This window comes from Eubalaena glacialis, chromosome 17 (assembly GCF_028564815.1).
Source record: "Eubalaena glacialis isolate mEubGla1 chromosome 17, mEubGla1.1.hap2.+ XY, whole genome shotgun sequence".
In the NCBI taxonomy this organism is placed as follows: Eukaryota; Metazoa; Chordata; class Mammalia; order Artiodactyla; family Balaenidae; genus Eubalaena; species Eubalaena glacialis.
In genome coordinates, this window is record NC_083732.1 from 55,941,514 (window position 1) to 55,967,457 (window position 25,944).

General features: G+C 31.8%; 1 protein-coding gene across 38 annotated transcripts in view; it reads left to right on the plus strand.

Moving 5' to 3' along the window:
• The window catches only part of RIMS2 (regulating synaptic membrane exocytosis 2), a 596,440-nt gene that overhangs the window by 426,259 nt on the left and 144,237 nt on the right, over positions 1-25,944 (plus strand). For 9 of the 38 annotated variants that reach the window (XM_061171493.1, XM_061171500.1, XM_061171491.1 and 6 more), the window contains 2 exons: positions 2,281-2,313; positions 19,775-19,875. The exons of 21 other annotated variants lie outside the window; for them this stretch is intronic. In XM_061171493.1, coding sequence (XP_061027476.1) covers positions 2,281-2,313; positions 19,775-19,875 — 134 coding nt within the window. Of the gene's footprint in view, positions 1-2,271; positions 2,314-19,774; positions 19,876-25,944 lie in introns of all 38 variants that reach the window. 8 more of the 38 variants (XM_061171497.1, XM_061171492.1, XM_061171494.1 and 5 more) reach the window with 4 other exon arrangements.

Genomic DNA, 25,944 nt, shown 5'->3' on the forward strand with positions numbered 1-25,944 from the left:
TTTTGTATTATTTTCTAAAAACAATTAAATTGTTGGTGCTAAGTTACATATTCCTCACAAGAGTAAAAAGTATTGGTGAATTACTTGCATAGTTGTACCATGTACCTCTTTTTAAAAACGTTCTAATTAATACTATGTAATAAAATGTCCAGTTCAGGTATCAACATAAAAAGATTTTTTTCCCTTACTAGACTTTTTATTTCACATGTTTTTATTGGGTCATATAGCATCTAGTAGAAAGAAATTTGACCTGGTAATCAGGAGACCTCTGTTCTATTTCTGGTTCTGCCATTGAACTTGTTTTATGACCTTGGGTAAGTCACTTGAACTCTATGTGCTTCAGTTATTCTCTATAATAAATTAATAAATGGGTTGGAAAGAAATTTGAATGTTTTGAATCCATATAACATGAAAAATATTGCCTCAGTGCCATTATAAAATAGTCAAGATACAGGAAAATACTAGGTAGTGAAAGGATATTTATTTTTATGTTTTCTGCAAAAAAATAAAATGTTTTCTTAGAGGTAGAATATACTTAAACAGTTATTTCATCCAATTCATACCAACTTCAATTTAGCATGTGTGGAAACTTCGTTAGTAGTGTGGTAAATATGTATATAGGCAAGTTTTGCCTATAAAAAATAATGCAAAATATGATACAATTCAGCATTAACCTATGATATTAATATATCTCAGATTTTTCTATTTTATCTTCTTTGAGAAATGGGTGGACTGGGGATGCAAAAGAAAATATGGCATATAGCATGTTAATGTAGGAGTACATTTCAGGAGGATAATACTTTTCTAGTGGTCGATCCTATTGGCAAAGTCTAGTTTGTAATATAATCGTGATGAGATTTACTGTCTAATTTTGAACAGGTCAAAGGTGTGCTCACGTAATAATCAAAATGACATTGTTAAGTTTCAAAATGTGTCATTTTTTTTTCAGTTCTCTATAATACATACTAGGATTTCTCTTTTCTCTTAGAAAAAAAGTTTTGGATATCTCAGCCCTTCTTTCCTAGTGGAAAATTTTCATTTTCTCACTATTCAGAGAAAGAGATAAACTTGTTATTGGAAAGATTTCTCTCAAGAGTTATCATTTCAATATATCAATATTCCAAATATATTTTGGTATAACATGTTTTTCTATAAATTGCTCAGAAGCTATGATACAAGTATTGCAGAAATGAATGTGGTATTTTGAATTAAGAACTTTGTAATACCTAATTTGAAGCTAAGAAGGTAATTAAAATAGGACATTTTGGTTTTGTGTTATATTGTTTATCTGTATCAGTCATACTAATACTAACTCATTAATATCTTTTGGAAAAAAGTTTTCTTAGAATGCTCAGTTTAGCAGACATTTCCTGCTTAATCACTATAAAATGTCTTCTGAACTTCTCCACTACCAATGGTTAAAGAAGTGTTTCCAAAATATGTGCTGTATCTGTTATAGTAGATGTTGGACTTGGATGGGCAAATTTAAATGGAAACATCAATGATCTGTTATGTGGTGTCTGTAAGAATTTTCTGAATAAGTAAGCCTCATAAGGGAATATGATCAAAGAAAATTGGTCTAAATTGAAGATTAACTTGAATCTTTAATATTTAAATAAAGCCATGTATTTCAGCTACTCTTTTTTATAATGAGTTTTATTATATTTGTTACTCTCTAGAATATTTTTATAATAATATTTTGCTGTACTGAAGTAACTCAATGAATTATTGGCCTATTGGTCATACTTATTTTCATGTATGTACTCATCAATTTAGGAAACTTAAAAGGCACAGAAGTCTGCTCAAGCTATTTTTGTTGCTCTTTTTAAGATGATTTGATTAACTTCTTTCCTTTTAATGATAAGTAAAAATTCTAAAAGCATTTTCACAGATCTTAAATGGACTCAGTAATGTCTTAAACAATACAGTCATACAAGTAATGTTGTTTTTACTAATGGTATCTTTCTTCAGCATCACTGTTCAGGATTGGCTGTCCATAAATAATTGTAAACTTTTGAATCCTCTTTATTTCTACACTAACTTTATTTTTCTGATCCTGCTAACCCATAGTGGCTTAACCAGTTCACCATCAGTTCTTCCATTTTTTTTTTATTTTAATATGGTATGTATATGATTATATCTTCCTTACAACTGTGCACAGGATCTTTTCTCAAAATGGTTTGAGGCCCTTTCCTTCAGTGTCACTTTTTACCTTTTGAGTACATCCACTCACATCCATCTCCTTTGTCTATGTCTGTCCATTACACGATGTGATCACAGAAGAAGTGGACTCCACAAGGAGAAGACATGCAGGTCTGTCTCTTCTACTGCTTTTCTTTGTTATTTTTCATTTATCTAACTTGCCTTAGAAATTTTTTACTGTTTTTTACTTATTTTATAATTTTTCATTCTCTTCCTATATTAACAAAATGTTAAATCTGCAGGCATTTTTATTTTAGGTAGTTGTATATTCAACTTTTAACAGCAACTACTCCAATTAGATGGATAAAAATAAAATGATTAATTTTATGTCATAGGTGTATATGCATTTTTTCCATAACTGGGTAGCTAACTCCAGATTCACATATATGTATATTTATATATAGTCAGGTAGATTAAATTAACAAATTAATCATAACTTGTACTTCAATCTATTTTAGGCTTAAAACTTGTTTTCAGCTTTTTAATACATAATTCTAAAAATATTTTATTTTTGTCTTGAGTTCAGCAATGTGCTAGATTATGGAAGATACTAAAGACCTAATACATGCCCTAAACAAGCTATCAGTATCACAGAGGAGTTAAAATATGTGGGTAACATGCTGTGTTTATGTACTAATGTGGATGACTCTAACAATATATTCTACAAAGGTATAAAGTCAAATAAAATTTGTTTCAAATAGATGGCCAGACAAAGCTTCATGAAAGAAGTAACACTTGGACTAAAACTTGAACATTCATTCAACACATTTATTAAGCACATGCTGTGTGGTACTGTTCTAGGTGCTGGAAATAACAGGACACACAAAATGGCCCCCATCCTCATGGGCTTTTTCTAGTGTGAGTTTAACAAGTAAACTCAATAATATTATAGGTGCTATGAGAAATCTATATATACATGATTTATGTATATATAGACTACAATGGAATCACAAAGGATGGTGTTATTATTTCCACCTGAGCAGTATGGATATTAGTTCAAGAAAGACTTCACAGAAGCAATGATCCTTGAGTTGAACGTTAAAAACCAGAAATATGTTGGCCTTGTGTGTAGAGAATATGACAGGCAGAGGAAACAATGTGGTAAAATGGCTTCAAACAAGTTTAGACAAAAGAAGGCAGGGGAGGGTTTCTGAAGATTGTGTAAGTTATTGAGGCGTGTAAAGCAAGAGAGAGACACGATCAGATATTTGTTTCTAGAAAGACTACTTTGGAAACTAGGTAAAAAATGGAGCAGAGCTATATAAGCAGAAAGATCATTTATAAGGATATTGCATAAATCAGTTAAGAGATCATAATGGGCTGAATCAATAGAGACAGTTGATACATGAGAAGTTATTTAAAGATGTAGAATCTATAAGACAGTTATCGATTGGATATTACTGATGCAAGGAAAAGGAAGAATAAGATAATCTTGCGTGACTGAAATGTTTGGATATATGGTGGTATATTTTATCTTACAGGGAATATGGGTTGAACAAATATTTAAGTGCAAAATAAAGACTTCAGTTTGGGGATGGGTTAGTTTGAGGTTCCTTTGGAATATTTAAGTGTAAATATCTAATAGCAGTCATTGGATGTATGGGTCTGGAACTCTGGAGAGAAGTCTGGGCTAAATTATTGCAATCACAGTATTCTTTTTAGCATGAAAATGATTCCCTTTTTTGTTTTGTTTCTTTGATTGTTCTGAATATTGTCCATTGGTATGTATTTCAAATTTTCACTTCAATTCTTATTATATTTGCTTGGCATCTATACCATATTTTGAGTGCTGTGAGCTTTCATTTGACATTTTGTTCTACTTGCATTATGTTCTAAAAGGTAAAGAGAAGTAACATTCATTGTAGGGGAAGTTTAACATAAGTGTATATGTGTGTACCTATAAATGCACTTATAAACTGTTACTGAAATTTCTCCAAATTTTCAATTATTGATTTACTACCAAACTTCTCATTACATATTCTATTTATTTTATAGATATTCTCTGTTCTTCATTACATCCTATATTTAATGGACTTAATATTATTAACAAAAGTCTAAGACACAGGTACTCAAGATTGTTCAGTCATGGGGAGTTCCCTGGCGGTCCAGTGGTTAGGACTCCACTCTTTCACTGCCGAGGATGCGGGTTCCATCCCTGGTCGGAGACCTAAGATCCCGCAAGACACGCGGCATGGCCAAAAAAAAAAAAAATGTGCAAGATTGCTCAGTCATGAAAACCATAACCCTAGTACACTGAAATCTTATCAGAAAATGAAAATCACTCAGTTTATAAGGAGGCACATAATGTCAACTCTATGTTCAATACTGTGTTAGATAGCTTAGATGTTATGAGAGACACAGTAGATTCGAGAAATTTTTTATATAAGTTTAAGCTTAACATTTTATTAAGTTAAGTTTATTAAGTTATTAAGTTTATTAAGTTAAGTTATTAAGTGATATTTTAACCAAAAAGTCTCAAATGAAATATGTGTATGTACATATATATAAAAACATCACATCATATATGAAAGCTACTATTGATAAAGTGTAATACTTAATTCTTTAAAGCCTTATAAATACTCAAATATAAGAGAAGAGAGTTAAGAAAGTTCTTGGATCTTGAAATAATAGGAATACCCAAACATGGAATAAACATGGTTTTGAGCATTTCTTCCTTGTGTGGGGTGGTGTGGAGGAAATTGGAAAGATTATTAGAAGTCAGGAGATCTAGTTTTAGCCCTAATCTTGCTAGTGAACTGTGATTCCAGACACGTAATTTAATGTCTTCAGGTTTCAGCTGTCTCATACTTAAAATGGGGGTTTAGAATGCATTGTTTTTACGTTTTTTATGGAAATAAAATTGCATCTGCATTAAGAACTTAATCCTGATTGTAAGATGTTACTGCTAAATTCTCAAAATATTATTCATGCCCTGTTAATACTATGACATTCAATTTTACCTAGGCCAATTGTCCAGTTTAACTCTCTTTCATAAGAATATCTGTGTTGGGGGAAGTATTGTTCTGGTAAGAAACAGTCTGAGAAGCAGTATTAGAGCACAGACTATACAGCTAGACTGCCTGGTCAGTCTCACCACTTATTTGCTGTGTGATCCTGAGAAAGTTGCTCTCTCTGCCTCAGATTCCTCCCCTGTAAAATGGAGATAATAATATTGGGTTGGCCAAACAGTTCCTTCGGTTTTTAAGTAAAAATAAAAGACACATTTTTCATTTTCACCAAGAACTTTATTGAACAACGTATTCACCGTTTCGTTCCACTACCTTCTGCCATTTTCCAGGCAACTTCATAATTCCATCTTCCCAAAACTTTTTATCTTTTTGAGCAAAGAACTGTTACAGGTGCCTTTTATAGTCTTCCAGGGAATTGACATTTTTTCTATTAAGAGAATTTTGTAAAGACCTAAATAAATGGAAATCTGAAGATGCAATGTCTGGTGAATACAGTGGATGAATCAGAACTTCCCAGCCAAGCTGTAACAGTTATTGCCTGGTCATCAAAGAAACATGCAGTCTTGCATTATACTGATGGAAGATTATGCATTTTCTGTTAACTAATTCTGGACAGTGCACAAATCGTTTTTTGTGTTTCTGTTGTGTTTTTACCTTTCTTGACATCATAAAGCATAATATGCAGAAAATGTTGCTCTTTTTCTTCCATCTTCAATATTAAAATGGCTACACAAAAATTCACCAATTTTGATAAGTTTTTTTAAAATGCACGCTGATATGACAGCTGTCACAATAAAATCTAACAAAATTGTTTCGAATGAAGTTGAAGACAACTAAGCGCTACTAGAGCCATCTTATGGAAAAAACCAAACGAACTTTTTGGCCAACTGAATACTGCTACGTCAAAGTGCTTTTGTAATGATGAAATCAGTTAATATTTAATATGTAAAGCACCTAAAAACAGTGCCTGGTACATAGTAAGCACTATACAAGTGAAGCTATTATTTTATTGTGTAAAACATATTAAAAAACAATTTTTATTTTGAATCCGCTGTATTGAAGCCAATGCATTTTGATGTGTAAGCATTCTTTCCACGATATGATAGAAAGATAAAATTAATTTATTTTGTTTTATGCATTACACATATCTTATACTAGTTTGTGGCTACCAGTTCAGGAGCTAGTTGTCGTACAAACTTGTGCATCAGGACTGCTACACCAGAAATGAACTTTATCATTTCTGAGGCAAGAGAGTTGGATAGAAACAGCAAGAACATTGAACCCATTTAGGTCTGAATTCTAAACCAAGTTTTGTCACCCACTAGGGACGAGACTTTGGGCTGCTTGCTTATACTTCCTATTAAACAAAATGAACTGCGGTGAGATTGAGTTAATTATGTTTAATGAAAGCATAAAAGAGCTTTTCTCTGGAGGGAGAATGCCTTTCTAACAATAAAAGCAGTGAAGGAAATTTAAAAAGAGAGATCTGACTACAGTGTGGCAGGTATAAACTTCAAAATATCAAAATCAGCATAAACAAGTTAAAAGGCAAACAACAAATTGTGAAACATATTTGCAGCCACTCAGAGTATTAAAAGCCTTAACACCTGAATCACTTTGTTGAACAAATTATATATTCTATAAAACTCTAATAGAAAAATGGGCAAAAGACATATACAGACATTTCACTAAGCAAGAAATTCAGTGGTCAGTAAATATATAAAAAATACTTTATTTTTTTCATAACCATATAGGTGACTTTTTTTTTTTAAAGATACTATGTTTTACGTACTTAAAAAAACAGCATTTTAATGCTGGGGAGAGTATGGTAAAATAGTGGCAGCATAATTTAATATTTCTAAAAGCAATTTTTTTAATATACACCAAGGGCCTTAAAAATATTTGCAGATTCTGATATGGTGGAAATAGAGATTCAGATAAAAATGTATGTACAAGTTTCACTAAAGCATTATTTGTAACAATAAAAAGGATGCTACCGTGAATGTTAAGTAATGGAGGAATGGGTAAATAAATTATGATATATATCCAACCATCTAACTGAATAATTTTATTGACATAGAAATGAGAAACAATTATTTCTATATTTTTTGTAATTTGAATAAAATGGAAAGTAGCAATACTTGTAAAGAACTTGTCATGGAGTTTTGTCCATACTAGATAATCAAAAAATGGTAGTTCTTTTTAATTATTACTACTAAAACAAATTATACCAAAGGTTATTTTTTCAGAAAGATATACTTATTTAGCTCTTCACTTATGATTTATGTTTGTTATTAGCAAAATCATGGGTTTTGCAATAGCGTTTTGAATCTAAATTTAATATACCAATAATCTATGTAAACAATGAATGAGTAAGGAGTTCAGATAATATACCCACTTCTAGGATTGTTTAAAAATGGAGAGAAAAATATTTCAATAGAGCTGGGCATTGGACTGTGCTTATTGACCAGTTTGGTTGTCCATCTGTAGCACGAGAAACAAGACAAACTACTTAATTCTAGATATTTTTAAAAAACAAATATGCTTTACTTAAAGGACAGTCAAACAAGTAATGTTTTATCCTCTATTGTCCTATTAAGGAAGCATGAATGTTGATGTAGCAGTAAAGTATGAGATTTGAAGGCCTCTGTGATCTTAGGCATCATAATCTCTCCAAGTTCCAGTTTCCTCTTTAGTAAAAGAGAGTTGATAATTTGTGTGTGTGTGTATGCATATACTTTCAATCCTCAGAAGAATAAAAACAAATGACGAGCCAAAATGAAAAAATTTCTATTTCAAGAGTAAGCAAATAAATGCCAAAAAAGGAAAAATAAACCAAAAAACTGTGAGCTACCACTTTTCTCATATAGGATTGAAAGATTGTTTTAAAGATTAGATAAATTTTTCATAAAGTGGCAGGCAGCTAAAAAGTTATTTTTAATACATATGTCATGAATTGTTCAAACTATTCAAATTCCTTCTCAATGTTTTTTGAACACCAATATATATATTTTCTACTCAGAATTATAGTTAATTCTAGGTTTGCTGTGTAAATAATGATAATTAGTCTTTATTAAGAGAGGAAGAAAAATCCAAAGCAGAGGTTATTAAGATACCTTTATAAAATACACAATCTGAAAGTTTGACTATGCCAGATGCATAATTATATGGGTATCATAATGGCATATTAAACTATCATATATCACAATTGGCTGAATTAAAAGAGAGGTATTTCTGAAATTCTTATTCCAGTAATGTAAGGGTATTTCACAGCCTGAAAATTCATTGTTCAACAAATATCTACTGAATATTTATTATATGTCAGGTGTTATTCTAGGTGCTGGGGATATAACAATGACAACAGCAGACAAGGTCTCTTCCGTTGTGAAAATTATATTTTTGGGAGGGTTAATGGCCACTAAATTCGGTAGGTTTAGATAGTTATAAGTACTATTAAAAACACTTATGTAACCTAGTGCAACTGGAATGAGGAAGAAGTTATTTTAAATGGAGTAATCCAGGAAGTCTTGTCTGAAGAAGTAATATCTGAACTAAACCAGAAGAATAAGAAGAACCCAACTATGTAAAGGAGCCAGGAGATACATATATAATTAAGATCAATAAACAAAAGGTAAAATAAGGGCATTTAAATTTCAGAAGAGAAGAATTATTTTTGCTGTAAAATATTTTTCTGAAAAGGCATTTAAGTGTCAGTGGCAGATGAGTTATAAATATTTCAGATTTCCAGACAGATGAATGAAGAAAGTATAGCTCTGGATGGTAGTTATGGTTAAAATATATTTTTAAAATTATTTCAGTTGAAAGGAAAGTGTATATATTGTTAAGCCAAGTTAGTAAGCAAGTTATTTAATAAGTATTAACATATACACAATACTTGCTGAATATTCATAAATCATGGTAAAAGCACATCATGATTGTTTTCAGATCACTTTCTTCCTCTTTGCTTGTTTAAAGGTCTATGTTTTAATATCTATAAAAATATTGTAATATAAATGGGTTGGCATGAGCAATAAATAGGTTTAATATAAAAAAAGGTAAGTTGGCACGAATATATTGGAGATAATTGCCAAGGGAATGTAAATTAGGTTATAATTTAACTGAAGAGAAAGATGTGACTTGACAGATGGTAGTTTCTTTTATCAGCCTGCTTGAAGGCTTGAGGGGATGGGGTGTGGGATGTGAGGGTAGGGATGAGGAAGGGAACTAATAATGGGAAAGGCAAAGTTTAATGGAAAATGAAAGACAATAAATAGAAGTATTGCATTAATTAATTACATGATGCAACTGATGGGAAGAACCTAGTCATAGATTATAAGGTCATGCAGAGTGTGAAGGAAGTTGATAGACCAATTCAAATTAAAGGATGAGAATCAGAAGGAATCTCTAAAAGGAAGATTACAGATTAAAAATGACTATATCACAGGTTAAGACTGGCTCATAGGGAAATAAGTTGAAGAAGCATTACCAAAAAAGAAAATTAGCCAAAGAGGAGATGCAGCTAGAAACGAAAAAGGGAAGTTTTAAAAGGGAGAACATTGGGAAGAAAAAAGAATTAAACAAGAGTTGAGAGTGGTGTGTTGAGAGAGAAAGAAGAGTCATTTCATGACTAAATATTTCAAATTATAAGTTTTGGAGAACAGACCAATGTCAGCCACCTTACAAATTTTCTAATGAGTAAAATTGAAAAAATAATAAGTCCTACCACAAACAGCTGTGCTGATTGAGTAACATAATTATAACGCATGCAAAGCTCTCAACACAGTTCCTGGCATGTACAGAGTATTACTATCATTGTTAAGAACTTAATTGTGCCAGAACATTAGTATCAAGTTCTAGAATGCAAGATTTTAGCTGTGTATTTTTAAAAGCGTTGTTACATTTCATTTGCTATGCCTTGATCAAATAAAATTTTAGTCTAAAAACATTATTGAAGAAAAATTAAAAGCTAGATCAAAATCTGATCAGTGGTTATCTGAGCTGGCAGAGAGAGGACTGACAGCAAAGCTACACCAGGGAACGTTTTAGGGTGACAGAAATACTCTGTAGCTTGATTGCAGCGAGGCTGCGTGACTATATCTATTTATCAAATGTCATAGACCTTTGTACCTAAGCAGTGTGAATATTAATTTTTGTAAATTATGCCTTAATAAATCTGACTTTAAAAATTATTGAAAATATACAAAGTTAAAATGAATTTTAATATATTACTCAAACAGTACTAAATATATGCTAATAGAAAAACTTACTTAATCTAACACAACTCAAGCAATTAAGAGCCAAGTCCCACCCCAAAACAGAGCATGGTAATGGATAGGGTTGACCTACAGCTTCAGAGAGAAGAGATGACTACAGTAGATGAGCTGGGAAACCAAGAAAGGACTAAAGCTTTGAGTCTAAAGCAGTGGTCAGTTAACCAAGAAAGATCAAGAACAAGCAAGGCAATTAACAAAGAAATAGATTCTGGATATTTTAGACATTTACTGATAACTAAAGGAAGAGCATACATGAGAAGTAACTTTAACTTGTTTGGGACAAGCTGAGTTTTAGGTGCTGATGGGGGATTTTAGGTGCATTTAGGAGATAACCAGAAATGTGAATCTTAGGGTTACAGGAAAGGTGAAGGTAGGAACCCTCATCATTGAAGTGACAGTTGAAGCTGTGGATTTAGACAGAATCACTCAGGGATAGAATAAAACTTTAGGAAATGCATGTATTTGAAAGATGGACTGAGAAAGATGAGTCAACACAATGTCTGGTAAAGAGTGAACTAAGGAGTGGCATTAAAGTGCAGGGCCAAACAGTTGAAGGAGAGAATGTCAAGGATAGTGTCGTAATTATATCAAATGCTGCAGTGAGGACCAGTAGAATGGTTCTGAGGAATGATCACTGGGTTTGGCAAATATGACATTTGGGGAAACCTTTGAGACATAAGTTTCATAATATCAGACTTAACTACAGTACTCAATGATAAAGTTTTTCTTTGAGTAAAGTCACCATGAAATAAGAAGGAACCAGCAGTAACCAGATAACATATTGCACTTGACTCAGTATTGGAGATACAGTAAGAGGCTCTCTACATTTGGGTATTCTAACTTTATAGCGCAAATATATAAGGCTCACTTACACAGGCACAAGTGCTCACATCATGTAAAAATCCATTGTTTTTATACTAGATACGGTGGGCCCCACTTACCAAACTTGGAATGGTGATGAATAATTGATGACTTGGAAGTTAATTCCACATACTATAGATTTTACTCTTGGGAGACCCAGTGTAAGAACTAGCTCAGACAAGGGGATTGGGAGGGTTTGGGCTTGGAGTAGTTGCAAAACTCTAGGACTCAGTGATCAAAACCAATTTGAACTTTGCATTTCCTCAATCACAGATTTCAGAAATGCTGTCAACATTTTGGATAATTTTAAGTCACTGTAGTATAAATTATTTTAATCCATAACTGAGTTTCCCACCCTTTGTAAATACTATTTTTAATTCTAGTTTATAAATTGAAAAATTCAGATACGGATCAGTTAAATAACTTACTCCAGTCATTTAAAGCTGGAATTTAAACTGAAGGAATCAGATTTGGTGCCAGAATCCATGCCCTTAACCTCAGGAAATGGGCACTTTATCTGTGACAAGGTGGAGAATGCATGAGGGGACATTTTACGGTGAACAACGTGAAAGAACAATACTAGAGGTCTAGGAAGAGGAGAGCAGGAAGAGAGGAATTCAGAAAGGGAACACTAATGTCAGTGGAGACCAACTCAATCCAATTTGCAGTTTTATTTAAGGATCCTCAGTGCAACTGATATTACCATGTGGGTATTTGGAAAGTTGAATGAAATTCATTTCAGTCTCTAACTTAGGTTAGTCTCTCCTGATGCCTCTTCATCTAATCCTCATCCTTCTTTCTCTGAGTGATCTCATCTAAATTTTATTCCTCTTTCTTCTCAGTATTGAACAGGAATGTTTTGTAAAATGTCCCTATTCATGAAATATTTAGGATGCATTTCTTTGAATTCTGAGGGAGTGTTATACTATGTGACATTAATTGCTCTGTATAGTCATTCCTGTACCATTGGCCAATAGTAATCAATATTAGCATCCTTGGAGAAAGAAACACAGCTTGATGTCCAAGCACAAGTACTACTTGAAAGCCATATATCTAAATACTTCATTCAAGGGCATATATAGATTTATTATTAATTGCCACACTAATATACATAAGAAAAATTATATGGGTCTCTTTTCCAGCATGGGTCTTATCCCAGTTTTTATATGATGGATATTTTTATTTTTTCATGATTTTTACATTAACTGTCAATATTTCTAAGTATATTTAAATTTCTGTTTGTTTCTAAACAAACAAATGTAAAGATGCATTTAAATTTCTTTATTATGCTCCTTTCATATCTTCTGTGCAATCTTTTGATGTGTGTAAAGAGTGGATGTAGTTGAAATATATCTTAAGGATATATGTTAATTAGGCCCCAGATGTGGGACACAGTGGTCTGTGATAATTGTGTCATACCAAAACACAATAGGAGACAAGTCATACGCATGGTAATAATATGTGCTACTCTGTGGATTATCTCTTCCTTAATGTAGATTTTAGCTATCAGGGAAAAGTCAGAACATTCCAAAGTGCTGAACACATATGAGAAATAGTTTATTAACCTGATGAATCTGACTCATGTTTTTATCTTTTATCAATGGTTATTGCATTTTTTCTTAAAAGCAATTTTAATGATAATCATTGCATTCCTTCTCTGAGGGGCTTTCATTTTAAAATTTAGTTTATCCTCTAAACTAAAGGTTATTTTAAAGATATAGGAATTGTGACTAACAAGTTTAAAATAATTAAGTTATTAGAAGGTTGCTAAACATTTTCTCCTAAAGATGTCACTGTACACCCTGCGACAAATGTATCAATATGTAGGTGAAACAGTTACACTTTAGCTAGTCTAAAAGATGCTTCTAGATTAGATCACCTTTATGATTTTTTTCTTGGGCAAAGTTCCTGGTTTAATGAGCTTTTCAATTTTCTCTTTCTCTTTCCCTCCCTTCCTCTTTCTTTGCCTTTCTCCTTCCCTCCCTTCTTCCTTCATCCTATTCCTCTCCCTGCCTCTGTACACACACACACACACACACACATGCATACACACATTCTATAAAGGAAATTTTAATGAATGCAATACCAGGGCAAATAGAGCAAGAATTTCTAGGACACTTTACATTATCTATATTGATGAAGTAGGTATTACAATATAAAAGAACAAACAAGCATCATTTGCCTTCAGAATTAACTAACCAGAGAGCTGTAGGGCAGAAGGAATCATAATGAGTATCTGGTCCAAAATTATTCATTTTACAGATGACGAACTTTATGCTCAGAAGGGTGAAATGAAGTGCTTGCAGTTACAGGGCTCATGAAATTAAGACTTGAACCCAAGTCTTGACTCTCACCTTCTAAACCAGTGCTATTTTTAAGATTTTCTTCAATCCTATGTATCATAAATATACTCATTACCCTAAATCTGGGCAATTCCAAAGCCCTATCAACTCTGTGATGATTACCTCCTCTGCACTCTCCATGGACAAAACCCTGATCTTCCACCACGATCCCAAGTACATCCTGATTTTACATGTTGAAACCTAAAATGGTGCTAAAATCCAAGTCCTCTGAATAATAAAATCTCAGTAAGTCTGTTCACTGAATGTAGATGTCAAAAGTAGACATACTCTGTTTCCTGAGATCACTAGATCACTCCTTATAACTTATGTCCTAAAGTAGTTTGCATATTAGTTTCTTTTGACTATAGTGAAAGAAGTCTGAAATTTATCTATAACATCTCCTTTGAAGTATTATTTAATGAATATGGCAGAGAGTTAATAGAGAAACAGAATACAGATACACAGGTAACCTAAGTATCTAAAACAGATCATAAAGGTTTAGAACATAATTCAAAAGACTATAGCCCTTAACTATGAACCTCACAGTAGGACAACAGTTTATAAGTTTCTAGAACTCTTATGTTTCATTTAATTCCACATTTTACTTAGGCAACTATGAAGTTCAGTTTTCCTGCATTCCTAGGAGCAAATAAGTAAACACATTATAAGAAAAATAAATTATATTTTCTTTCATTCCAAATGTGTTATTTCCTAGTGACAACAGTAGAAGAATCCTCAAAATTGATTGATTTGGAAATAATTATTCCTCAAAATTGTGTATCTTAGTTGCACAGTTAAGACTAAGTTTATTTACACTTTAAAAGAAAATGCTTCTATTTGCCCTAGTAGTAATACAAAATAATCTAGTGCATAATTTTTAATTTTTTCACAATATTTATTTCCATACTTTTTCTCAATTTAATGTGTTCCAATATTTGTTATTCCCTTCATTACATCTCTTTTAACAAATAATTTAGCTAACAAAAGTGTACTTTTTATGTGGTTCTAGTATATGATAAAGTTTTTGTCTAAAAATATGAGAAAATTCATTACAGGCAAGTGATTGTGAAGAAATCATTTTAAAGTAACTTCTTTAATATTTGTTGCATAGTTTCTTAAGTCCTACACTTGAAAAAACTAATATGGAAAATTTATAAACATGTCAGATCATTTTTTGTATTAACATTCATAAAAATTGGAAAGATCTGCGCTTTATTGCATTTGGAAGTATTTCTTATTTTGTATCACTTTTAATCAATACACCCACAGCTTTTATTTAACAAATATATGTCCCTAAGATAAATTAAATAATGAATAGTTGCATATTTGCATCTTAAAAATTATTTAACATTTATTTCCAAAACATTCTATCAAATCATGACAAAAATATAAGGTTTTCAAACTGGATAATTTGTCCTTGTTCACATAAACATCATATTTTGTGTTTTTCTAAAATATTTTTTCTGTATCATGTATAATCATTGTGGATACTTTATAAACTATATATTAACCCAAATAAAAACCAAAAGCACTTATACTAACTTCTAATAACCAGTGATAACTGATAACTACTCTGGTGTGTAAATCTTAAATCTTTTTCACTCCATGTCTTTGTCTTTTTTGTCAATTTTGTGCATATATGTTTTTATGAATATATATGGTTTTTTAAACTACAAACTATAGTACCATATCCACCATTTAGTGTTTTATAATTACTAATTGCAGTATCTTTATATAATTTATATATGTGAATGCACATGCACACTGTTCTCATCGTTTTTTGTGAGTGTGTAATATTCTGTAGATACACCATAAATGCAGTTAACTAATCCCCTATTTTGGACATTTGGAGTTTCTTTTCCCTGGCCTTTGCAATTATCAAACAATGGTGTAATGAATATGTATGTACATCTTTGCACATTGATTTATTTATTTAGGAAAGATCCTGGGAAGTGAAATTTCAGGGTCAAAAATATGACTGTTGTAAAGTCTTTTAATACACAGTACCAAATATGTTTTATTTTTAAGTAATTTGCTTTTAATATTTGTACATCAGGTACTTTGGAAAGCGTTCGTATAAATGACCGTTAATTTTTTTATCAACAGCTAGTTTATTACTGTCACTCTGAAAAGTGTTTTTGCAGTTATTAGACTCTTGAAAGAGCAGGTAAAATAAAACCAAAGACAGTATTTTCTTTTTGAATTGCACTGCCTTTGAAAATAAAATTATAACAAAGTATTACATATTCTTATCTCGATGCATTTTAACAATTTCTATTCTTATTCCTTTGACTTTTGAAAGATATCAGTAAATTGTTTTATACTCTACCCTACTGAATCTAGAAAATAAACACACAAATAGCCATGCTTTTTCTTGTGTAATTGTTACTTCAAAGTGAGAAAACAGCTGCATACACTGATTATACCTTTTTTTATTATACTTAATTTGGTACATGCCTAACTGGTGACTGTAGCATTTAAAGAGTACATGAATTTGGCCTTTTAAACTTTGTCCATTTGGAATATGTTATTTCTGTCACTGTCATCATTATTGTCCATAATCATCTTTTGTTTTGTTGTGCCTCTTCCAGATTGTTTGTATTTTTTTAGAAGAAAAGTTTGTAAACTAGGATTCAATAGGATAGTTATCAAAAATAATTTTTTTCCTTTCTTTGATGATTTGGCAAAATATAGTTAATTTTATAAATAGATTTCTAATAGGTAAGTAATATACTTCTTTAGCTTCAATCAGATAAAAGCCTCAGATAATATTTTGATTTATGTTCAGACTACATTTATGATATCTCTGTATGTATTTTGTGCAAATACATTTTATTTACATTGTCATCAATTATTTAAATAGTTTCAACAAGGAATAGTTTTTGTTGGAAATCTTTCACTATTAATAAAAATTTGATTAAGACATTGCACAAATATCTTTAATTCTTAAATTTAACTGGAAAGCAAATTTAACATGTACCTTTAAAAGGATAAAATTTAGAAGAAATCCAGTTATAAAATGTAAATTTTTAATGACCACTCCAGAAATTCTTGATGTATTATTTTGTTAAAAATATGAACAATGTGATTTGTTTTCTAATCTCAGATTATTTAAAGGCACATCTTAAGTTTTGTGAAGACATATAATAATCAAAGAAAAAAGGAATTACAGATGTGATTATTTTCATCAGAAACCCTCATGAAACAGATAGCCACTTAGTGAAATGAAACTTTTTAATCTCAATTAAAGGAAGACTTTTTAAAACCTGAAGCCAAATATTTATATATCAATAGAAGAAAAGGATAGGATGGGGAAAAGAGAAAAATCATTAAATTAGCCATAAAAATTTAGGATACTAACCAAGGCAGTTTCTGGATTTACTAACCAAGGCAGTTTCTGGATTTAGATAAGATTAATAGTCTTAAACTTCCCTGATGTTGTAATCATAGGTTCTCTAATTTGTTTTCTGAATTTTGGTGTTCTTTCTTTGAGCTTTGCTGTTGGACTTGAGATTTTTCCCTCTTAAGATCCCCAGATTTGAGCATCTTGCTTAAGATCACAAGATGGGTCACTGAGTCAGCAGTCCTACAATATTCTGATCACTGTTTAGCTTCATTATGAATTGCATTATTGCCAGACCTATGTCCCTATTTCAGAGAAGTGTGGTGTGTGAAGCTGCTTTGGGACCCCAAGAGTGTGTGTGTGTGTGTGTGTGTGTGTGTGTGTTTGGAAAAGCAAACTTAAAACTATTGTTTGAAGTGTACTACAGAAATCACTGAAGGTGTACTGATGATCTTCGTAGTGTAAATGTAGAAACCTAAGCAACCACTGTCTTACTGTTGGTTAATATGGCCATTTTCAATTGCATCTCTGATTACAAAATCTACCTATAACTTAACTTTTTTTTTTTATTAATTGATTGCCATACCAACACAATAAATATGACTTTTAAACTTTTTGGACACATTAAGTACTCTTTTTTAAGTTCAAAATAACCACAATTACAATGCTTGGTGTCAGTCTATTTATCTCTTGTAAAAATAAAATACAGTGTGTGTGTGTGTGAAAAAACAAAACAAAACAAAAAAAACCACAATTAGTTTACTGGTTTAAAAACAAGTAAACCTCTTAAATGGCTTATGTTATTAAGATATTAATGAAATAAGAAATCATATTTTCTTAGTTTACTTGATTAATAATTTACCTTATACCAAAAAGAATTTGAGACAATTTGAATATTCCACATTATTATCTAATAATCAGGAAGAATTTAATGTAGTGTCATAGGAGGTCGATGTCCAGGAAATAGTCTCAATATTAGAAAATGTATATATGTATGTATGTATGTACGTGTATATGTCTATATGTATATGTATATATATATTTATATATGTATATGTAAAATGTGTTTAAACTTTGTCTATTGGTGCTATTTATATTTAAAATACTGTTTTGCTACTATAATATCAAAATTAAACTTTTTAAAAGAAACTTCCCAAACACTTAATTTAGCTAATATTTTTTTCAGCACACATAATTTTTTGAAGCTGGGAAGGCTTTTTTGTTCCCTTGCCCTTGGAGAAAATAAATATATTTATCTGAGAATATCTCTTGCGGTACAAACAATTCCAATATTGTATTTTAATAGAGTAATAGACATTTATACTTGACCATATTTCACACTTATATCATGGAAGCACTCACTTGATTTTGTGTATCATTCAATTGGTATTAACATATTTCTATTCCCCATTTTATAATTTGGCACAGAATCAATTAATCAAATCATTATTAAAATTTGACTCAAACTGTTTAGTTGATTTAAATTTGCTCTTTTACTTAGATATCATATAATCTAAACTCTTTATACATTCTTTTAGTCAAGATTTTCTTAATCCTTTTTGAAACTTTTTCTTCCCTTTGTATCTTATTTTAATTATCAATTTTTACTTAAATTTTTCTTTACTAGCAATTATCAAATATACAGTGAGGTTTTTCTCAAGATGAGTGTTAAAATACCTATTTTTGAATGGGCACATTTTTGTCTATATGTCTTTACTGCAGTTTTAAAGTTCTGATCTTAAGCCAGGGGTATGTGTGTGTATGTTTACATTCTTACCTAGACCCAGTGTTTGTGGATTTTCATGACAACATTTTATTGTAGAAACCCACTGAACCTACTAAGCTATGATTGTTTTTCCCAGTTTGTAGGTTTGTAGCATACAACTGAGAATTTGTTTTTCCATTATGCCTATTAATGAGAAATGGAATTTCTCTATAAAATCTCTTTAATAAAAATCATAAATATAATTTTAAAGCACTTTTTCATGTTTGCTAAGGTTTGCTTACTGAATTTAGTTCTTATTCTAACCAAAGTTCTTAAAGACCCTCTTGATATCTGTAGTTGATATGTTTTGAGGAAGCACCTGTTATAGACAGCATTAATCTCATCTTGTAATAGGCTTGCTATCTCAGTTTCTCACCTCCTTACATTCTTTTTTTCCCCTAAAATGATTTCAGTAATACTTTGTGCCTTTACAGGCATGGTATGTTTTCAGGAGTATTATTCCAAGTGCCTCTTTCTTGATCCTAGTTCTAGAAAATTCAAGTTCAAAAATCTTGATAACTGCATCCACACGTATGTTGGAGCAACCTGCTTTAATACATGGGACGATTTTATGATAATTCTAAATGCAATTGTAAAATTGTATTTGAAACCAATGAGACTTACAACCTCTTTCCAGTAAATAATTCGAACCTTGATGAATTCATTACAAGCCAAAATTCTTATAATATTACTATTGTCATATTTATGTGCTGTCAAATATATTCTCCTGGACATATATGTACCAGAAGGTGTTTTCTATCTAATGAAGATTTGTTGTCTTCTATTTACATTTGTTTACATTTTATTCAGATTTAAATTATTTTACATATTTAATAATCATGCTTTTATTCACCAAATTGCATACTTAAATAAATCTAAAAAATGACATTTAATTTGTACATACTACCTTGAATGAAAGTAATATATCAGCCTAGCATTTCTTCTTTTATACATCCTGTAAGTTGGGCTCAGAAATAAGAACTGAACATTAATTTTATGGGTTTTTTTCTACTCGATAGGTGCTATGGATATAGAGGAGAGAAATCGCCAAATGAAAATTAACAAATACAAACAGGTAGCCGGATCAGATCCCAGACTGGAACAAGATTACCAATCAAAGGCAAGACATTTTTCTTTTTAAAAGTTGTAAAATAATCAGTTAATCATATGAAACTGTTAGATTCTCAAACTGCTGAATGCAGATTAGTCAGACACAAACATATAATGCAATGGCCCCATGATATTATTAAATGCTAAAATTTATGATGTGTTTGTATACCAACTTTTAGGTATAGACTTGCCTTAATATTTAGAAAAATCATTATATAATATAGGAGATTAAGGAAATGAAACTCATAAATGATCTGAAGAACAAAGCTTTTAGAATTTTTCATTTTATAAAACCTATAAAGGCCCTAACACCCTCAAAAATGTTTAGGAAGAACTTCTATTATCATCTTATGGTTTTCCTACATATAGAATTTTTTTATTTTATAGCATTTTAATTCAATCTGATTTATTAATAAGTTATTGGAACAAAATACATACTCATGAGGTGTTGTAAAGAATTCAAAATGTTTTTTAGTGAGAATCTTTTTGAACCACTTTTTGGTAATAAATTGAGGTGTGAAGTCTACCAATGTAGGAAAAAAAAGTATTATTTCATTGTTCTTGCCCTTCGTTGCCTTTATATTTTCAAAACATTTTTAGGCTCATCGTATTATTCAAAGACTTTGCTCTGATGTACCTATTTAAGATTTAACAAAAGAATGAAAATAGCAAAACATTCCTAACATTTCGTTATTATGTGGTCTAATCATTGCAGTCATGTAATATTTGTGGTCTGTTATCTGTGTATTAGAGAAAAGCAATTTGGATTTTTATACAGTTAGGTCTATTTTATCCTTACCTTCAGTTTCTCTCAATTATAGCCCATTCTTCAGTAGAGATAAGACTTATGAAGTAAAGCACAACTGGCTATGCTGGATGTGCGTATGTGGTAGGTAGCATAGGTTTCAGTTTCTCCATTATACAACCTAGAGGAGGCAGATATTCTTGCCTCAGCACCACCTTCCAAGCCACCAATCTCTTCCCCAGAGTACATGAATATTGACTGATGTGGTGAATACAGGATTGTTCTGCTGTCCTGGAAATGGCACAGGCCTAATGCCAAGAGAAAGGTAAATTTAAGACAAACAAAAAATAGCCTTGCCTTTACTTAGCAGGTTTTAACTTATAGAAATTTTATTCTAAAATGAAAATATGAATAGCTTCAAATAGGTTCAGTGAATTTCATAGAAAACAGATTTGCAGTGATAGAATATTTCAGATACATCTCTAACCTTTTGAGCTTGGTATCAGGAATGATATCTGTGCCTTTCCAGGTACTTTTTAAAATATTTCTGCCTAGGGCTAAATAGGAAGAAAGACCTGATCTTTTGTGGCATCTGCTATGCTCTAATCTCTCATTTATTCATATTATATAATCCAAAGACCAAGGCATGAAGTCCTGATAAAATAGGATATTAAAGCTTCCATAAACATAAGATAACACATATTTGTTTTGTTTGTTTATATCCCACTATACTTCAGGAAGGAATGTAGATGATTCTTAAAAATACATAAAATACTCTCAATAATATCGTCAATGAAGAAATGAGTATCAAGGGAAAATGAGGTCAAGAAAAAACAAGGTAACGCCAGAAGTAAAGCTTGTGAACAAAATGCGTAGTGTGAGATCCTATACACCTGCTACATGTGGGGCTTATATTTTGACTGTGAGCTTCCTCACAAGCAGCAAAGGCAGAAAAGGAAACTGGGTCACTCATATGATTTACATTGTTCATACAATAAAAACAAGTTCCTTAGAAGCAATGCCAATGATTCTTGTTATGGATACCTGACAGAAATTCATTACAAGGGGATGGACCAAAGGAATACTAAAGAATGCCTGAGGCTTCAAAGTTTTATAACTTTGGTACCAATTATTTTAAGTTAGAAAAAATTTAAGTCTTGGCAAAGGACTTATTATGCTAAGCAATATAATTTCCTAGGTATTCTCTAAGGCAGTGGTTTTCAAAGTGTAGACCCAGACCAATAACCTCAACATCACCCAAGGACTTTTGGAAATGCAATTCTCTGACCCCTTCCAGACCTACTTAATCAAAACTCTAGGGGTGATGTTCCTGGTTTTAAAAAGCCTCCCAGGTGATTGTGATGTGGACTACAGTTTGAGAACCACTGCTCTAAGGTGGGCTGCATGTAAAATTTACTTCCAGGTAACTGAATGAGTTGACTTCCTCTTTTTAGGGTTTTAGCCAGAAGCCAGTGATGGATGATGTCATTTAAAAATGGAGACTTTCTTCTGAGAATAAATGATCTGACGCCTTTACAAGGCCTCTCCTAGTATCTAACAAATCCTATGTGTTGAATGTCAAGTACATAGAATTCTGTTTACTATTGCTGGAGTTGTGCACTCAGCCTGACCAAAAATGCAATCAAGTCATTAAGGTACAACTTTTGAAAAGGATCCAAAGCACGACTCTATTTTGTTCCACTACAAATTTTCTGATGTGGAACTATCTTTGCTGGGTCATCTATCTGCCTATCATCCCTACCTTGATCTAACTCTCTCATGGATCAAAGAGAAAATTACAGAGGATTCTTTTTCGGTCAAGCACATGTATAGATTTAGTTATTATTCATTTCCATACTAACAATTATTTAGATTAAAATTTTCAACTGCATCCCCTCTCTTTTTAACTAGGGATATTCACCTTATATTTGCATTCTTTTCTTCCTTGTTTTAGAACAAGTGCCAATTAAATACTTGCTATTGAGCTATGCACTTTAATACATTAACTCTAATTCGTGAAAAAATCATTTAATTGGTAAGGGAACTAAGCCATAGAAAGGTTAGGTAATCTACCCAAGTTCACATTAAATCATGGAAAGTATTATTTGTAGCTAATCTGGTTTTCAATTTTGAGATAACTGAGATTAAATCCAAAGCCTATGGAGCATATGCTATACTTATGAGCTATATTCCTGAAATTCTAGTGAAGCTATTAAGAAGCTTTCATGGAATATAATTGTTAGCGAAGTTTTTTTTTAAACTACACATTCCACATTTTAAATGGCATTGCTTCCCTGAATTTTTCAAGCATTCTGCACTGACAGTTGTAAACAATTCTTACTAATTTATAAAATATCTCCTTAGTAATTCACTTTGAAAGTACCTGCAGAGCAATGCCTATTAAGTTACTGTCTTTCTAAACATATTTTAAGTATATGAGGAAATTTGTAAGCAGACAGCCTATATTTAATAAAAGCATCAAAACTACATGCAGACATGATTCCTATTTAATCAGTGGATGATTTCTCAGGGCTTTTCCCCTCAAAACAGAATTTAACTATGTAGCCAATGCACCCTTTCATGCCTATTGCATTGTCTTTATCCCAGTTTACATGTGATTCATCTATTCTACTCTCAACATAATTTAAGGATCAACTTAAAACCAATGTTCTCTGCTCTTCATTGGTTCAGAAAAACATGATTTGTTTATTACATTTAACAATGTGAATTATAATTCAGCATAGACCAGCTACCCTTCCATGAGTTACGTAATTACAATAATTAGCAATAATTGATAAACAATGTAGGTATATCTGAAAATTAATATGGAGAATTTGATAATATTTATATAAGTATATGATGTTTGCTTTTTAAATTAGCCATATTTATGTTTTTAAATGAACTTGGAGGATATTTTTTAAAAGGGTAGTCCATCAGATTTCAACAGAGAAGCTACACAGTTTATTGATACCGTGTTTATTTGGAACTCAAAGCTTATTTCTCTGTAGAAAAAAATGTTCCTTTTTGGTGGTAATGTTCCCAGAAAATTATCACAAAAATATTTTACCCCTATTGTAGCACTTATAATCTTCTGTTTTCTTATTTATCGCTCTAGAATTAAGTAAGGTAGCCCATAAATTTCGCAGAACTTTTCAAATGTGGACCAGAAGTTCATATTAATCCATTTAACCTGCAATCTAATAGACTGAGTCAGTGTTCTGGGAGTGGAGCACAGCACAGCAAAAGAAAGGAAAAAAAAGAGGTTTTCTCCATTCTTTGTACATACCTGATCCTGGGCACTTGTCACCTTTTCTTCCAGGCTTCTTGTCTTGTAAGGATCCATTCACTGATTTCAAAAAGACATATTAGGAAGAAAGCAATCCCACTAAAGTAACTTATATTATAATATGAACTACACAACACAGAGATAGTTTAAAGAAAAAGGTCTGTAAATACAAATAAACCTCACACGATGGAGCTGTAGGCAGTATCAATATAAAAAAAATTCAGGCTGTTAAAGGCAAAGTATTTTTGGCAAGTAGATCACCATTGTTAACTAAGCTGTTCCCTTAATTAGAGCTTACTCTCTTCTCAACACTGAGAATACACATTTAAGGCTAGCCTTAAGTGTTTTAAATTGACTTTCAAAACACAAGCAGTAGGGACCAGAAGAGGGGAGACAGGTTGGGGCTGGTGAGGAGTGGCATCTATGGGCTGCTTATAAGTTTGGTGTTTGTGAGTCAGGAGTACTTTAAGGCTCTAATATCACCAAAATATGGCAGCAGTACTTGAGTACAGGGTAGGAGATGAGAACACAGCCTGGAGACAAGCAAACTCCACCTGGGTGACTTTCGGTAGGTTAACCTCTTACTCTCAGTTTCTTTATTAAAAAGGGCTTTGAGATCTATCTCATACAGTGACGATTAGGAGGAAATGAGATAATGTATATACATGGTTTAGCATTTAGTAAAATGCTTAATAAATGGTGCAGATATTTGTTATTATTTTTTTATAATAACAGCAAATGTGCCATAGGCACCAGAAATGAATACGACAAGGTTCAAAAGAAATGGTAAAGAAATAACTGAGCTGATGGAAAGGATTTTAGTGTAACTCAAATATCATTGAATGTTCCCTTTATTCTCAAATAAAGAGACTGAAGCAGCAGAGATCAAATTTAGGGGGAAAGAATTTATGAATCTTCAAAGAATATGGAGATAAAAAAATAAAAAGAGCCCGGAACATAACATATGATGAGAAATTACAAGCTAAATTACTGAAATTAAGAAATGATGTTATCAAGGTTGACATTCAGTGAGCCTGGCTCTTGGAAAGTTGATTAACAGGTAGGCATATGGCTATGGGTATGGGTATTTAAAAAGAAATACTCTTTAACAGCAGTGACATAAATGGATCTGAAAACTGAAAAACTAAATTTATAAAAAGTGAATTTTAAAATGTACATTAGGTAGCCTTGTACAAATCACTAAGATGATACATGGAAATACATGTATTTATTGAAAGTGAAGAAATGAAAGATATAATTTCATAGCAGTGATTGATATAAAATGCTAGGAGATTTTCTTTTTGGATAAGCAGAAAAGTTGAGTTTCTGGTAGCATATAACACAGCCCAATAATAGTACAGTTGAGCTGGGCCTGGTGCCCGCTGGAGGAAGGGCTGCTCCATCATTGATTCTCAAGCTACCCAGAGAACCTGGTATTCTCATGAAACAGACACCATTGTGCCAGTGTTAGATGGAATCATGTGATACATAGAGCAAGAGAATTCTAATAGGAGTGATCTTAGTAACCCGATCTCTACCCTGCAAGGTCCTCAAGGAGTAGGTTAAGAAGTCCTGTGGGAAGTAATGAAGCATCCTTTCTTGGAATAAGCAGTTCAACTGTTTTATGAACAGAAGTAGGATTCAGATTTTCAAAAAAATTCCTGCTAGGCTTAGTCTAGCCAGATATCCAGCAGAATGGTTTCATTTTTTAAAAATCAGAATTAAGGTCACCTCCTCATAGTTTCCATCCCAAACTAGTCAAGAAATCTAATCACTTACTGATGAAGATGCCAGGGAGAATGCCAGTGGCTGCACCTGGATTTCTTCACTGAAACCTGCCGTTTCTCTAAACGTCTAATTCTACTTTGTCAATTTTCTCTATTGTTGTGTTCATTTCTGTATAACCCGGCAATAAGATAGCTTCACGTTCTTTAGCAAAATTAGCACAGTGTGCTAGTAATAGTACCTACCTCATAGGATTGTTTTCAAGATTAAGTCTATTTATATGTTATGTATAACTCAAACAGAGTTTGGAATATAATAAGGAA